A 17,269-nucleotide genomic window follows, 5' to 3' on the forward strand; every position below is an offset into this window, starting at 1 on the left:
TTGTAGAATAATAATGAAGACATCAAAACTATGAAACAACACATATGGAATCATGTAGTAACCAAAAAAGTGTTAAACAAATCCATATATATTTTATATTTGAGATTCTTCAAAGTAGCCAGCCTTTGCCTTGATGACAGCTTTGCACACACATTCTCTCAACCAGCTTCATGAGGTAGTCACCTGGAATGCATTTCAATTAACAGGTGTGCTTTGTTAAAAGTTAATTTGTGGAATTTCCTTCTTAATGCGTTTGAGCCAATCAGTTGTGTTGCGACAAGGTATGGGTGGTATACAGAAGATAGCCCTATTTGGTAAAACAGCTCAAATAAGCAAGGAGAAACAAGAGTCCATCATGACTTTAACACATGAAGGTCGGTCAATGTGGAAAATTTCAAGAACTTTGAAAGTTTCTTCAAGTGCAGTCGCAAAAAACATCAAATCAGACCTTACAGTGAAATGCTTACTTTACAAGCCCTATACCAACAATGCAGTTTGGAGAAAATACCTAAAAAAAAGTAAGAGATAAGAATATCAAATAATTAAAGAGCAGCAGTAAATAACAAAAGCGAGGCTATATACAGGGGGTACCGGTACAGAGTCAACGTGTGGGGGCACTGGTGTCGAGGTAATTGAGGTAAAATGTACATGTAGGTAGTGTTATTAAAGAGACTATGCATAGATAATAACTGAGAGTAGCAGCAGCGTAGAAGGGGGGGGGGGTGCAAATAGTCTGGGTAGCCATTTGATGACCTGTTCAGGAGTCTTATGGCTTGGGGGTAGAAGCTGTTTAGAAGCCTCTTATACCTAAACTTGGTTCTCCAAAACCACTTTCCGTGTGATAGCAGAGAGAACAGTCTATGACTAGGGTGGCTGGAGTCTGACAATGTTTAGGGCCTTCCTCTGACAGCGCCTGGTATAGAGGTCCTGGATGGCAGGAAGCTTGACCCCAGTGATGTACTGGGCCATACGTATTACCCTCTGTAGTTCCTTGTGGTCGGAGGCCGAGCAGTTGCCATACCAGGTAGTGATGCAACCCATCAGGATGCTCTCCATGGTGCAGCTGTCAAACCTTTTAAGGATCTGAGGACCCATGCCAAATCTTTTCAGTCTCCTGGAATAGGTTTTGTCGTGCCCTCTTCATGACTGTCTTGGTGTGCTTGGACCATGTTAGTTTGTTGGTGATGTGGACACCAAGGAACTTGAAGCTCTCAATCTGCTCCACTACAGCCCCATCGATTGGAATGGGGGCGTGCTCGGTCCTCCTTTTCCTGTAGTCCACAATCATCTTCTTTGTCTTGATCACGTTGAGGGAGAGGTTGTTGTCCTTGCACCACACGGTCAGGTCTCTGACCTCCTCCTATTAGGCTGTCTCATCGTTGTCGGTGATCAGGCCTACCACTGTTGTGTCATCAGTAAACTTAATGATGGTGTTGGAGTCATGCCTGACCGTGCAGTCATGAGTGAACAGGGAGTACAGGAGGGGACTAAGCACGCACCCCTGAGGGGCCCCCGTGTTGAGGATCAGCGTGGCGGATGTGTTGTTACCTACCCTTACCACCTGGGGGCGGCCCATCAGGAAGTCCATGATCCAGTTGCAGAGGGAGGTGTTTAGTCCCAGGGTCCTAATCTTAGTGATGAGCTTTGAGGGCACTATGGTGTGATGTGTGATGGCGCCGGAGGAGATGGCTGCCATCTTATCGGCTCTTAACCAACCATGCTATATTGTTTATTTTTTTGCGTTGTTCGTAACTTGTTTTGTACATAATGTTGCTGCTACCGTCTCGTATGACCAAAAAGAGCTTCTGGACATCAGAACTGCGATTACTCACCTCAGATTTGACGAGTTTTTCTTCAATGAGTCAGACGGGAGGGAGATACTACAGACACTCGACCAGGCCCAGATTCCTGTCATTCCCTGGAGAAGAAAATTGAGATTTTGCGGAAAAAGATCAGAGTGCCTTGTGAAGATCAGGCGATGAGCGCCTAATCTGAACGATGACATTAAGAACATACAGCTGGCGGATTATACACTCTATCGGCAGGATAGAACAGCAACCTCTGGTAAGACACGGGGCGGGGGCCTATGCATATTTGTAAACCACAGCTGGTGCATGATATCTAAGGAAGTCTTGAGGTTTTGCTCGCCTGAGGTAGAGTATCTCATGATAAGCTGTAGACCACACTGTCTACCTAGAGTTTTCATCTGTATTTTTCGTAGTTGTCTACATACCACCACAGACCGATGTTGGCACTAAAACCGCACTCAATGAGCTATATACCGCCATAAGCAAACAGGAAAACGCTCATCTAGAGGCGGTGCGCCTAGTGGCCGGGGACTTTAATGCAGGGACACTTAAATCAGTTTTAACTCGTTTCTATCAGCATGTTAAATGTGCAACCAGTGGGAAAAAAATTGTAGACCACCTTTAATCCACACATAGAGACGCGTACAAAGCTCTCCCTCGCCCTCCATTTGGCAAATCTGATCATAATTCTATCCTCCTGATTCCTGCTTACAAGCAAAATTAAAGCAGGAAGCACAAGTGACTCGATCTATAGAAAAGTGGTCAGATGAAGCAGATGTTAAATTACAGGGCTGTTTTGCTAGCACAGACTGGAATATGTTCCGGGATTCTTCCGATAGCATTGAGGAGTTAACCACATCAGTCACTGGCTTTATCAAAAGTGCATCAAGGACGTCGTCCCCACAGTGACTGTACATACATAACCCAACCAGAAGCCATGGATTACAGGCAACATTTGCACTGAGCTAAAGGGTAGAGCTGCCGCTTTCAAGGAGCTGGACTCTAACCCGGAAGCTAATAAGAAATCCTGCTATGCCCTCCGATGAACCATCAAACAGGCAAAGTGTCAATATAGGACTAAGATCAAATCGTACTACACTGGCTCCGACGCTCGTCGGATGTGGCAGGGCTTGCAAATTATTACAGACTACAAAGGGAAGCACAGCTGAGAGCTGCCCAGTGACACGAGCCTACCAGACGAGCGAAATAACTTCTATGCTCGCTCCGAGACAAGTAACACTGAAACATGCATGAGAGTATCAGCTGTTCCGGACGACTGTGTGATCACGCTCTCCGCAGCCGATGTGAGTAAGACCTTTAAACAGGTCAACATTCACAAGGCCAGACAGATTACCAGGACGTGTACTCCAAGCATGCGCTGACCAATTGGCAAGTGTCTTCACTGACATTTTCAACCTCTCCCTGTCTGAGTCTGTAATACCAACATGTTTCAAGCAGACCACCACAGTCCCTGTGCCCAAGAAGACTAAGGTAACCTGCCTAAATGACTACCGCCCCGTAGCACTCACGTCTGTAGCCATGAAATGCTTTGAAAGGCTGGTCATGGCTCACATCACCACCATTATCCCAGAAACCCTAGAAAGCTCCAATTTGCATACCGCACCAACAGATCCACAGATGATGCAATTTATATTGCACTCCACACTGCCCTTTCACTCCTGGACAAAAGGAACACTAATGTGAGAATGCTATTCATTGACTATAGCTCAGTGTTCAACACCAAGCGTTATGATGAAACTGGCTCTCATGAGGACTGCCACAGGAAAGGAAGACCCAGAGTTACCACTGCTGCAGAGGATAAGTTCATTAGAGTTACCAGCCTCAGAAATTGCAACCCAAATAAATGCTTCACAGAGTTCAAGTAACAGATACATCTCAACAGCAACTGTTCCGAGGAGACTGAGTGAATCAGGCCTTCAAGGCCGAATGGCTGCAAAGAAACCACTACTAAAAGACACCAATAAGAAGAAAAGACTTGCTTGGGCCAAGAAACACGAGCAATGGACATTAGACCGGTGTAAATCTGTCCTTTGGTCTGATGATTCCATATGTGTTATTTCATAGTTTTGATGTCTTTACTATTATTCTACAATGTTAGAAAATAGTTTTAAAAAAACAATTAAAAACCTTAAATGAGTAGGTGTATCCAAACTTTTGACTGGTACTGTATATTAGAACAGTATACATGAACCCAATTCTAGCTTCAAGATGCTGTCAATTTGAAAAACCAGGAAGTAAATAGTGCTGATTTTATTGGCATATTGAACCATGTCGCACGCCGTAGTTTAAAATCTCAATGGATAGTGCTAAAACAATGACGTCATATCTGAATTCTGCCATCTTTAATGCATGTTCACCAGTAACGCCTTCATTAATACAGGAACAGAGGTTGTGTGTCTTAACACCTTCACTCGTGTTTATGTCATCTTTACTTGTTTTTAGTTCTGACTAAGAACCTTAGCAGTGAGGTTAGTAGAGCTTTAACATAGTCAAAAAAAATGTAAAGTGTGATTATTTATGCAGAACAACCTGATTTTACCTGTAAGATTCTGCCCATGTTAGTCCTCCATCCTGTTTTTCTCCCTTGAAGTTGGGAAGCACCTGACCACTAAGGAGGAGGTAAAAGGGATCCACTGGAGCTCGTGGACGAGTGTGATTGGTCCAGAGGTGAGTGGGATCTGGCCCAAGTACACCAACATCAGTGACGTAAACTCTGTGGACGCCAACTACTGCAGCGCTGTGCTGGTTGCTGGAGATGACTTTGGCCTGGTCAAACTGTTCCGCTTCCCCTGCCTAAAGAAAGGTCAGTAAATGTTTTTGCAAATATACAATGTTGAGAGAAGGAATTGTGTTGAACACTCCCCTTCTCTCATTTCATGTTGACTAGTTTTTCTTTCCCTGATGTTGTGCACAGGGGCAAAATTCAAAAAGTACATTGGCCACTCGGCCCACGTGACCAACGTGCACTGGTCTCACGACCTGCAGTGGGTGTTGACCACCGGCGGGTCTGACCATTCTGTGTTCCAGTGGAAGTTCCTGCCTGAGGGCATCATGAATGGAGGACTGGAGACCAGTATACCACACGGTACAGTATACTGAGAGAATAAAACATTAAGAACACCTTCCTAATATCGAGTTGCACCCCATCCCTTTTGACCTCAGAACAGCCTCGTCGAGGAATGGATTGTTTTATACACTCAGTGTAAACCCAGAGGAACCTGGGGGTTTGAAATGTTTATGAATGTACTGTATGGTTCTAATGAGAGGTCATGTAGAGCTAATATGGTCATGTAGAGCTGGTGCTGAAGTATTCTTGGGTAGATTTGTGTTATATGATGTAATGTACCTCACAACAGTGGTTAGGGGAGTGACTACTGTACACAATATTCATGATCTTGTCAAAAGCCAATGTAATGAGTGATTGTTGCACCAGTGAAAATCTGTTTCCTTGCTGTCTCCTGGTATCGGTTCCCTCTAGATGGCCATGCAGACTCCAACAGTGAGGAGTCTGACTCTGATGTGTCTGATGTCCCGGAGCTGGACTCTGATATCGAGCAAGAGACCCAGATCAACTACGACCGACAGGTGGGTGTGTGGAGCTCACAGACACTGGATGGAGTGCTATATGGGTCAGACAGAGAGTGGGCGATATCAGGTTTAGAGATGATACACCACGTGAGGGACACTGACAAAGTTCTATAACAGATGCCTTACATTGATGCTGCGTTTGAGGTAGAGAGAGAATGAGTGTCAGTACAGGTGTCAGATCGTAATTTGACCAGTTTGGTCACTGTAGCAAAATAATCAAATCAAATCAAATGTATTTATATAGCCCTTCTTACATCAGCTGATATCTCAAAGTGCTGTACAGAAACCCAGCCTAAAACCCCAAACAGCAAGTAATGCAGGTGTAGAAGCATGGTGGTGAGGAAAAACTCCCTAGAAAGGCCAAAACCTAGGAAGAAACCTAGAGAGGAACCAGGCTATGAGGGGTGGCCAGTCCTCTTCTGGCTGTGCCGGGTGGAGATTATAACAGCACATGGCCTAGATGTTCAAATGTTCATAAATGACCAGCATGGTCAAATAATAATAATCATAGTAGTTGTCGAGGGTGCAACAAGTCAGTAACACAAGAGTAAATGTCAGTTGGCTTTTTCATAGCCGATCTTTGAGAGAATCTCTACTGCTCCTGCTGTCTCTAGAGAGTTGAAAACAGCAGGTCTGGGACAGGTAGCACGTCCGGTGAACAGGTCAGGGTTCCAGCAGGTCTGGGACAGCAGGTCTGGGACAGGTAACACGTCCGGTGAACAGGTCAGGGTTCCATAGCTGCAGGCAGAACAGTTGGAACTGGAGCAGCAGCACGGCCAGGTGAACTGGGGACAGCAAGGAGTCATCAAGCCAGGTAGTCCTGAGGCATGGTCCTAGGGCTCAGGTCCTCCGAGAGAGAGAGAGAGAGAAAGAAAGAAAGAGAGAAAGAGAGAATTAGAGAGAGCATATTTAAATTCACACAGGACACCGGAAAAGACAAGAGGAAAAACCCCAGATGTGACAGACTGACCCTAGCCCCCCGACACATAAACTACTGCAGCATAAATATTGGAGGCTGAGACAGGAGGGGTCAGGAGACACTGTGGCCCCATCCGATGAAACCCCCGGACAGGGCCAAACAGGTAGGATATAACCCCACCCACTTTGCCAAAGCACAGCCCCCACACCACTGGAGTGATAATCTTGATTATAAAAAATAAGTGATACTTTCTAACGGGGAAAATGTGTTTTGATAGACTACAGTAGACAAGTTTAAGAGTAAGCTTTAGTGAGGAAAAGAGAACTGTGGGTTTTCAGTGTTTCTTTAAATGTAAATCACGATGGCGCATTTTAACTTCCTGCAGCGCATGGAAATTATGTGATAACAGAGTGATCAAATTAAGATAATACATATCTATTTGAGAATGACAGTTGAACAAGAGGAGAATATGCCTCCATTATAAAATGCTGTCAGAAAGAGAGAGAGACGACAACACACTACTCAAAGCCTAAACAATACCTTGTTAAAATACCCTCCAGTAAGTTGAGAGGGAGTAAATTGTTAGAACACCAACATCAGTCAGTGTTATCTGGATTGGAATAGCCCGTGTTAGTCAGAATGCCTCCAGCCATGATCTAGGATCCTGAGAAGTCCTGAAAGTCAATCAAGGTACCGAGTGGAGATATTCTGATATTGATTGATGTGAGCAGAGCGAGGCAGACGGAAGGGGAGATAAGATATTTAAATAGGCTCCTCTCAGCGGCTTTGAATGGGCTCAGCGCTGACTGAGGCTCTATTTTGTCGGAGAACGGCTGGGTTGCCATAGCATCCGTCACAAGCCTTATCTCCACTGGCAGCTGGGTCTGCATCTGTTGGCCTGACGGTGCGGGTTGCTGCCACACGGAGCGCTGCGGGTTTGTGCCACACTCAGCGCTGCCATATGTTCTCTGGAGATACCCAGCCGTCGGCGCCCACACTGCTTCTTGACAGAACAATGAGTCGCCTGTTTAAAGTTTCAACAGTGGGGACAAAATATTATTTTCTCTGCTTCTCTTAAGACTTAATTTTAGTCCTCATGTAATACTTTGAAATATTTGTTTGATATCATTATTCGGTGGGTCCTATATCAGTCAGACGGTGGAGGATAGCAGGTTGACAAATGATGCACCGTATGAGGGACTGTTGTTTCAGGTGTATGTAGAGGACTGTGTGTTGTTGTTACAGGAGGACAGTGTGTGATTTACAGGAGAACTATGTGTGATTGTTACAGGAGGACTGTGTGGGATTGTTCCAGGAGGACTGTGTGTGATTTACAGGAGGACTGTGTGTGATTTACAGGAGGACTGTGTGTGATTTACAGGAAGACTGTGTGTGAGGAGGACTGTGTGTGATTTACAGGAGGACTGTGTGTGAGGAGGACTGTGTGTGATTTACAGGAGGACTGTGTGTGATTTACAGGAGGACTGTGTGTGATTGTTACAGGAGGACATAGTGTGATTTACAGGACAATGTAGTATGATTTACAGGAAAACTGAGTGTGATTGTTACAGGAGGACTGTGTGTATGATTTACAGGAGGACTATGTGTTGTTGTTCCAGGAGGACTATGTGTGGTTGTTCCAGGTATATAAGGAGGACTGTGTGTGGGTGTTCCAAGTGTATAAGGAGGACTGTGTAGTTGTTCCAGGTGTATAAGGAGGACTGTGTGTGGGTGTTCCAGGTATATAAGGAGGACTGTGTGTGGGTGTTCCAAGTGTATAAGGAGGACTGTGTAGTTCTTCCAGGTGTATAAGGAGGACTGTGTGTGGGTGTTCCAGGTGTATAAGGAGGACTGTGTGTGGTTGTTCCAGGTGTATAAGGAGGACTGTGTGTGGTTGTTCCAGGTGTATAAGGAGGCCTGTGTGTGGTTGTTCCAGGTGTATAAGGAGGACTGTGTGTGGTTGTTCCAGGTGTATAAGGAGGACTGTGTGTGGTTGTTCCAGGTGTATAAGGAGGACTGTGTGTGGTTGTTCCAGGTGTATAAGGAGGACTGTGTGTGGTTGTTCCAGGTGTATAAGGAGGACTGTGTGTGGTTGTTCCAGGTGTATAAGGAGGACTGTGTGTGGTTGTTCCAGGTGTATAACTTGCAGACTTGTTTACGCTGCTGTGCGTTTTTGTTGCCGTTTTTACTTTGCTACCTGACGGTTTTTACTTTTTCATTACCGTATATTTTTACTTTTTCCCTCACTCAACTTTTTTTTCATTCAACTTTCCTACCCCGGAGGTTTTATCTGGACATGGTTCGTCAGGACTTCAAACAGCCGAAGCTAAGTAACATTAACATGATGCCTTCTAATTGCAGTCGTTGTACTCATAATATACAGGAGAATGATCGCCTTACGGCAAGGATAGCTGTGCTGCAAGCCCAGCTTCAGACGCAATCGTTAGGCAAGGGTCATTTCAGTGTAGGAAAGGATGAAACAGCGTCTGTGCCACCAGCAAGTACAGATAGTAACGTTAGTATAAACCCCCTCGCACGGTCCCCGCAGCCGGACATCTTTCTCATGGCGTCTGGAGGGAAACGCTGTAGGAATGCTCAACCGGTGTCGCTTATTCAGCCGACAGAAACTTTCAACCGGTTTTCCCCATTAAGCGAGTCGGAGTCGGAGGCCGAGACTTCTCTGGTCTCTGCTCCTCCCGTTGTGGGGTCTGAGACGCCGACGGCTCCCACCATTAGCTCTGACAAATTGAAAACCCTAGTCATTGGCGACTCCATTACCCGCAGTATTAGACTTAAAACTAATCATCCAGCGATCATACACTGTTTACCAGGGGGCAGGGCTACCGACGTTAAGGCTAATCTAAAGACGGTGCTGGCTAAAGCTAAAACTGGCGAGTGTAGAGAGTATAGAGATATTGTTATCCACGTCGGCACCAACGATGTTAGGATGAAACAGTCAGAGGTCACCAAGCGCAACATAGCTTCAGCATGTAAATCAGCTAGAAAGATGTGTCGGCATCGATTAATTGTCTCTGGCCCCCTCCCAGTTAGGGGGAGTGATGAGCTCTACAGCAGAGTCTCACAACTCAATCGCTGGATGAAAACTGTTTTCTGCCCCTCCCAAAAGATAGAATTTGTAGATAACTGGCCCTCTTTCTGGGATTCACCCACAAACAGGACCAAGCCTGGCCTGCTGAGGAGTGACGGACTCCATCCTAGCTGGAGGGGTGCTCTCATCTTATCTACGAACATAGACAGGGCTCTAACTCCTCTAGCTCCACAATGAAATAGGGTGCAGGCCAGGCAACAGGCTGTTAGCCAGCCTGCCAGCTTAGTGGAGTCTGCCACTAGCACAGTTAGCGTAGTCAGCTCAGCTTTCCCCATTGAGACCGTGTCTGTGCCTCGATCTAGGTTGGGCAAAATTAAAAATGGCGGTGTTCGCTTCAGTAATCTTACTAGTATAAAGACCTCCTCCATTCCTGCCATTATTGAAAGAGATTGTGATACTTCACATCTCAAAATTGGGTTACTTAATGTTAGATCCCTCACTTCCAAGGCAGTTATAGTCAATGAACTAATCACTGATCATAATCTTGATGTGATTGGCCTGACTGAAACATGGCTTAAGCCTGATGAATTTACTGTGTTAAATGAGGCCTCACCCCCTGGTTACACTAGTGACCATACCCCCCGTGCATCCGGCAAAGGCGGAGGTGTTGCTAACATTTACGATAGCAAATTTCAATTTACAAAAAAAAAAACAATGACGTTTTCGTCTTTTGAGCTTCTAGTCATGAAATCTATGCAGCCTACTCAATCACTTTTTATAGCTACTGTTTACAGGCCTCCTGGGCCATATGCAGTGTTCCTTACTGAGTTCCCTGAATTCCTATCGGATCTTGTAGTCATAGCAGATAATATTCTAATTTTTGGTGACTTTAACATTCACATGGAAAAGTCCACAGACCCACTCCAAAAGGCTTTCGGAGCCATCATCGACTCAGTGGGTTTTGTCCAACATGTCTCTGGACCTACTCACTGCCACAGTCATACTCTGGACCTAGTTTTGTCCCATGGAATAAATGTTGTGGATCTTAATGTTTTTCCTCATAATCCTGGATTATCGGACCACCATTTTATTGCGTTTACAATTGCAACAAATAATCTGCTCAGACCCCAACCAAGGAAGATTAAAAGTCGTGCTATAAATTCTCAGACAACCCAAAGATTCCTTGATGCCCTTCCAGACTCCCTCTGCCTACCCAAGGATGTCAGATGACAAGAATCAGTTAACCACCTAACCGAGGAACTCAATTTAACCTTGCGCAATACCCTAGATGCAGTTGCACCCCTAAAAATTAAAAACATCTGTCATAAGAAACTAGCTCCCTGGTATACAGAAAATACACGAGCTCTGAAGCAAGCTTCCAGAAAATTGGAACGGAAATGGCGCCACACTAAACTGGAAGTCTTCCGACTAGCTTGGAAAGACAGTACCGTGCAGTATCGAAGAGCCCTCACTGCTGCACGATCATCCTATTTTTCCAACTTAATTGAGGAAAATAAGAACAATCCAAAATTTATTTTTGACACTGTCGCAAAGCTAACTAAAAAGCAGCATTCGCAAATGGAGGATGGCTTTCACTTCAGCAGTAATAAATTTATGAACTTCTTTGAGGAAAAGATCATGATCATTAGAAAGCAAATTACGGACTCCTCTTTAAATCTGGGTATTCCTCCAGGGCTCCATTGTCCTGAGTCTGCACAACTCTGCCAGGACCTAGGATCAAGGGAGATACTAAAGTGTTTTAGTACTATATCTCTTGACATAATGATGAAAATAATCATGGCCTCCAAACCCTCAAGCTGCATACTGGACCCTATTCCAACTAAACTACTGAAAGAGCTGCTTCCTGTGCTTGGCCCTCCTATGTTGAACATAATAAACGGCTCTCTATCCACCGGATGTGTACCAAGCTCACTAAAAGTGGCAGTAATAAAGCCTCTCTTGAAAAAGCCGAATCTTGACCCAGAAATTATAAAAAACTATCGGCCTATATCGAATCTTCCATTCCTCTCAAAAATTTTAGAAAAAGTTGTTGCGCAGCAACTCACTGCCTTCCTGAAGACAAACAATGTATACGAAACGCTTCAGTCTGGTTTTAGACCCCATCATAGCACTGAGACTGCACTTGTGAAGGTGGTAAATGACCTTTTAATGACGTCAGACCGAGGCTCTGCATCTGTCCTCATGCTCCTAGATCTTAGTGCCGCTTTTGATACCATCGATCACCACATTCTTTTGGAGAGATTGGAAACCCAAATTGGTCTACATGGACAAGTTCTGGCCTGGTTTAGATCTTATCTGTCGGAAAGATATCAGTTTGTCTCTGTGAATGGTTCGTCCTCTGACAAATCAATTGTACATTTCGGTGTTCCTCAAGGTTCCGTTCTAGGACCACTATTGTTTTCACTATATATTTTACCTCTTGGGGATGTTATTCGAAAACATAATGTTAAATTTCACTGCTATGCGGACGACACACAGCTGTACATTTCAATGAAACATGGTGAAGCCCCAAAATTGCCCTCGCTAGAAGCCTGTGTTTCAGACATAAGGAAGTGGATGGCTGCAAATTTTCTACTTTTAAACTCGGACAAAACAGAGATGCTTGTCCTAGGTCCCAAGAAACAAAGAGATCTTCTGTTGAATCTGACAATTAATCTGGATGGTTGTACAGTCGTCTCAAATAAAACTGTGAAGGACCTCGGCGTTACTCTGGACCCTGATCTCTCTTTTGAAGAACATATCAAGACTGCTTCAAGGACAGCTTTTTTCCATCTACGTAACATTGCAAAAATCAGAAACTTTCTGTCCAAAAATGACGCAGAAAAATTAGTCCATGCTTTTGTTACTTCTAGGCTCGACTACTGCAATGCTCTACTTTCCGGCTACCCGGATAAAGCACTAAACAAACTTCAGTTAGTGCTAAATACGGCTGCTAGAATCCTGACTAGAACCAAAAAATTTGATCATATTACTCCAGTGCTAGCCTCCCTACACTGGCTTCCTGTTAAGGCAAGGGCTGATTTCAAGGTTTTACTGCTAACCTACAAAGCATTACATGGGCTTGCTCCTACCTATCTTTCCGATTTGGTCCTGCCGTACATACCTACACGTACGCTACGGTCACAAGACGCAGGCCTCCTAATTGTCCCTAGAATTTCTAAGCAAACGGCTGGAGGTAGGGCTTTCTCCTATAGAGCTCCATTTTTATGGAATGGTCTGCCTACCCATGTGAGAGACGCAGACTCAGTCTCAACCTTTAAGTCTTTACTGAAGACTTATCTCTTCAGTAGGTCCTATGATTAAGTATAGTCTGGCCCAGGAGTGTGAAGGTGAACGGAAAGGCTGGAGCAACGAACCGCCCTTGCTGTCTCTGCCTTGTCGGTTCCCCTCTTCCCACTGGGATTCTCTGCCTCTAACCCTTTTACAGGGGCTGAGTCACTGACTTACTGGTGTTCTTCCATGCCGTCCATGGGAGGGGTGCGTCACTTGAGTAGGTTGAGCCACTGACGTGGTCTTCCTGTCTGGGTTGGCGCCCCCCCCTTGGGTTGTGCCGTGGCGGAGATCTTTGTGGGCTATACTCGGCCTTGTCTTCGGACGGTAAGTTGGTGGTTGTAGATATCCCTCTAGTGGTGTGGGGGCTGTGCTTTGGCAAAGTGGGTGGGGTTATATCCTGCCTGTTTGGCCCTGTCCGGGGGTATCATCGGATGGGGCCACAGTGTCTTCTGATCCCTCCTGTCTCAGCCTCCAGTATTTATGCTGCAGTAGTTTATGTGTCGGGGGGCTAGGGTCAGTCTGTTACATCTGGAGTATTCTCTTGTCTTATCCGGTGTCCTGTGTGAATGTAAATATGCTCTCTCTAATTCTCTCTTCTCTCTTTCTTTCTTTCTCTCGGAGGACCTGAGCCCTAGGACCATGCCTCAGGACTACCTGGCATGATGACTCCTTGCTGTCCCCAGTCCACCTGGCCATGCTGCTGCTCCAGTTTCAACTGTTCTGCCTGCGGCTACGGAACCCTGACCTGTTTCACCGGACGTGCTTGTTGCACCCTCGACAATTACTATGATTATTATTATTTGACCATGCTGGTCATTTACGAACATTTTAACATCTTGACCATGTTCTGTTATAATATCCACCCGGCACAGCCAGAAGAGGACTGGCCACCCCTCATAGCCTGGTTCCTCTCTAGGTTTCTTCCTAGGTTTTTGGCCTTTCTCAGGAGTTTTTCCTAGGGAGTTTTTCCCAGCCACCGTGCTTCTTTCACATGCATTGCTTGCTGTTTGGGGTTTTAGGCTGGGTTTCTGTACAGCACTTTGAGATTTCAGCTGATGTACGAAGGGCTATATAAATACATTTGATTTGATTTGATTTGATATAAGGAGGACTGTGTGTGGTTGTTCCAGGTGTATAAGGAGGACTGTGTGTGGTTGTTCCAGGTGTATAAGGAGGACTGTGTGTGGTTGTTCCAGGTGTATAAGGAGGACTGTGTGTGGTTGTTCCAGGTGTATAAGGAGGACTGTGTGTGGTTGTTCCAGGTGTATAAGGAGGACTGTGTGTGGTTGTTCCAGGTGTATAAGGAGGACTGTGTGTGGTTGTTCCAGATGTATAAGGAGGACTGTGTGTGGTTGTTCCAGGTGTATAAGGAGGACTGTGTGTGGTTGTTCCAGGTGTATAAGGAGGACCTTCCCCAGCTGAGGCTGCAGAGCAGAGAGAAAAAGCAGCAGGTCGGCTCCCTGAAGCGCCAGAGAGGCCCAGACGAAGCCCTTCGTCTCAAGTTTGTCCACGGGTAATGGGTTGTTACTGTATGACAGGTCTTATTGGTCTCATGATCCTCAGAAACATAGTCATATGTGGGTTTTAGGTATCATCTTCTCAAAGTCAAATTGATTGAGATGACAAGGACAGATTTATTGTATTGAGATGAAATTGGGTATTTCCATCATGAAAAAAACAATATCTTCCTCTGAAATGTACCTGTGCGTCAGCTGTTTGAATATGTAAATCCCTTTTCAAAGCTGTAGTTTAAAAAAAAATAGGTGTGAAGCAGTTTAAGTTACTGATTCAGCACTAGCAATCCTTTAAGACTTCGCTATAGCAGCTCTAATACTCCCTTTTTGTAAAATGTAAAGACCTCACAGTGGGGGAGGGAGAAGTCTTTCAGCGTTTGAGCGATTAAATAAATGCCACACATGACACATTTGATTAAAATTCCCCACACACACCACAGGGTTCATCAGACACTCTTAAATAGGCCATGTGGGGAGAGACGGCATATGAACTGTGATTTCAGCTCTTCTCTGATTGTCACTTTCTCTAGTCAGCTTTCCCTAGGTGGATTTAACTCCGCTTAATTTAGTATAATTGTGATTGTTCATTGTGTTTGCAGTCCTGTGATCTTTTTTTCACTCGCGCGCTCTCTCTGTCTGTGTGTGTGTGTGTGCGTGCGTGCGTGCGTGCGTGCGTGCGCGTGTGTAGGTACCGTGGCTACGACTGCAGAAACAACCTGTTCTACACCCAGGCCGGGGAGGTGGTGTACCATGTGGCGGCGGTGGGCGTGGTCTACAACAGAGAGCAACACAGTCAACGGTTTTACCTGGGCCACGATGATGACATTCTCAGTCTGACTGTACACCCACTCAAAGACTATGCAGCCACTGGACAGGTTCTCTCTCTCTTTCTCGCTTTCTCTCTCTCGCTTTCTCTCTCTCTCTCTCTCTCGCTCTGCTTTATTGTCAGGAATGGGTGGTTGCCACTGTTGCCAAAGCAATGTATATGAAGCACAGGAGGATGGTGGCACCTTACTTGGGGAGAACGGGCTCGTGGTAATGACTGGAGCACAATGGGTGGAATGGTGTCAAATACATCAAATACATGGTTTCTATGTGTTTGATGTCATTCCAGTTACTCCACTGGAGGGGAGGACCATAACATTATGTCTGAGCAATAATGTATATCAACAAAAACAATCATACACTCTCTCTCACTCTCTCTCTCTCTCTCTGTCTGTCTCTCTCTCTCTATCTGTGACTCTCTCTCTGTCTCTCTCTCTCTCTCTCTCTCTCTCTCTCTCTCTCTCTCTCTCTCTGTGACTCTCTCTCTGTCTCTCACTCTCTCTCTCTCTGACTCTCTCTCTATCTTTCTCTCTCTCTAACTCTCTCTCACTTTCACTCAGTCACTCTCTCTCTCTCACTCTCACTCTCAATCTCTCTCTCACACACTGATCTTAATCACCTCTTTGTGAATGTGTCCAGGTTGGCAGGGATCCAGCCATCCATGTGTGGGACATCCAAACCCTGAAGTGCTTCTCCCTGCTCAAGGGCTTTCACCAGAGAGGAGTGTGTGCTCTTGACTTCTCCGGTATGGCTAATGTGTTTTCCTGGGCCAAAAATGTTTTCTTTTCTAAATGTGTTGGTGATCTGTCCCTAGTCCGTTATGATTTCAAACTAAGAGTAGCTTGTTGTTCCTCTATGTGCAGCGGATGGGAAGAGCCTGGTCTCAGTGGGCATTGATGATCACCACTCTATCATATTGTGGGACTGGAGGAAGGGCGAGAAGCTGGCCACTGCAAGGTACTAAAAGCTTTTACACACCAGCTGAAAGCTGCTATTAGTGTGATCAGTACATTTAGACATTTAGAGTTATTACACAAACAAGGTTTTATAAAGTAGTCCAGCTAAGCCGGGTTCAAATCGTTTGAGTTTTCTATCAGATACTTTAGCTGCACTTGAATATACTTACCTGGCACATTGGAACCTATGGTATAGGGTCGAAAGTGCAAACCCCGCCATACTCCAGGAAGGCTCAATCAAGTGCTCAAAGTATTGAAAATATATCAAATACTACTTGGACTCAGGTCTGTTGTCTTAATGTTAACACATTTGTAGGGACAGCCAGGAGTTTTCTTCTGACCGCATGAAAAGACCATGAAACACATAAGGCTCTATGTATTTGAGAGGACAGCATGTGAAGTGGATATTCTATCTCTGTTCTTCCCAGGGGACACAAAGACAAGCTGTTTGTGGTGAAGTGTAATCCTAGCCTCATGGACAAGCTGGTCACAGTGGGAATCAAACACATCAAGTTCTGGCAGCATACAGGTCTGTCCTACTGTTCTGCCCGACTGCCTCTGTCATACTGTCAATCTCTCTAATACTATCTGTCTCTGTCATACTATCAGTCTCTGTCATACTATCTGTCTCTCTCATACTATCTGTCTCTCTCATACTATCTGTCTCTTTCATACTATCTGTCTCTTTCATACTATCTGTCTCTCTCATACTATCTGTCTCTCTCATACTATCTGTCTCTTTCATACTATCTGTCTCTCTCATACTATCTGTCTCTCTCATACTATCTGTCTCTTTCATACTATCTGTCTCTCTCATACTATCTGTCTCTCTCATACTATCTGTCTCTCTCATACTATCTGTCTCTCTCATACTATCTGTCTCTCTCATACTATCTGTCTCTCTCATACTATCTGTCTCTCTCATATTATCTGTCTCATACTATCAGTCTCTGTCATACTATCAGTCTCTCTCATACTATCTGTCTCTCTCATACTATCTGTCTCTCTCATACTATCTGTCTCTCTCATACTATCTGTCTCTCTCATATTATCTGTCTCTCTCATATTATCTGTCTCTCTCATACTATCTGTCTCTCTCATACTATCTGTCTCTCTCATACTATCTGTCTCTCTCATATTATCAGTCTCTCTCATATTATCAGTCTCTCTCATACAATCACTCTCGTACTATCAGTCTCTCTCGTACTATCAGTCTCTCTCGTACTATCAGTCTCTCTCGTACTATCAGTCTCTCTCGTACTATCAGTCTCTCTCGTACTATCAGTCTCTCTCAT

At 44.9% G+C, this 17,269-nt stretch overlaps 1 protein-coding gene across 5 annotated transcripts in view; it reads left to right on the forward strand.

The window, feature by feature from the left end:
- The window catches only part of LOC115193641 (echinoderm microtubule-associated protein-like 6), a 123,614-nt gene that overhangs the window by 56,522 nt on the left and 49,823 nt on the right, over positions 1-17,269 (forward strand). For all 5 annotated transcript variants that reach the window (XM_029752481.1, XM_029752483.1, XM_029752482.1 and 2 more), the window contains exons 10-17: positions 4,420-4,632; positions 4,744-4,914; positions 5,308-5,414; positions 14,074-14,192; positions 14,882-15,068; positions 15,658-15,763; positions 15,882-15,975; positions 16,403-16,503. In XM_029752481.1, the coding sequence (XP_029608341.1) occupies positions 4,420-4,632; positions 4,744-4,914; positions 5,308-5,414; positions 14,074-14,192; positions 14,882-15,068; positions 15,658-15,763; positions 15,882-15,975; positions 16,403-16,503 (1,098 nt within the window). The remainder of the gene's footprint in view (positions 1-4,419; positions 4,633-4,743; positions 4,915-5,307; positions 5,415-14,073; positions 14,193-14,881; positions 15,069-15,657; positions 15,764-15,881; positions 15,976-16,402; positions 16,504-17,269) is intronic.

Source organism: Salmo trutta, chromosome 5 (assembly GCF_901001165.1).
Source record: "Salmo trutta chromosome 5, fSalTru1.1, whole genome shotgun sequence".
Taxonomy (NCBI): Eukaryota; Metazoa; Chordata; class Actinopteri; order Salmoniformes; family Salmonidae; genus Salmo; species Salmo trutta.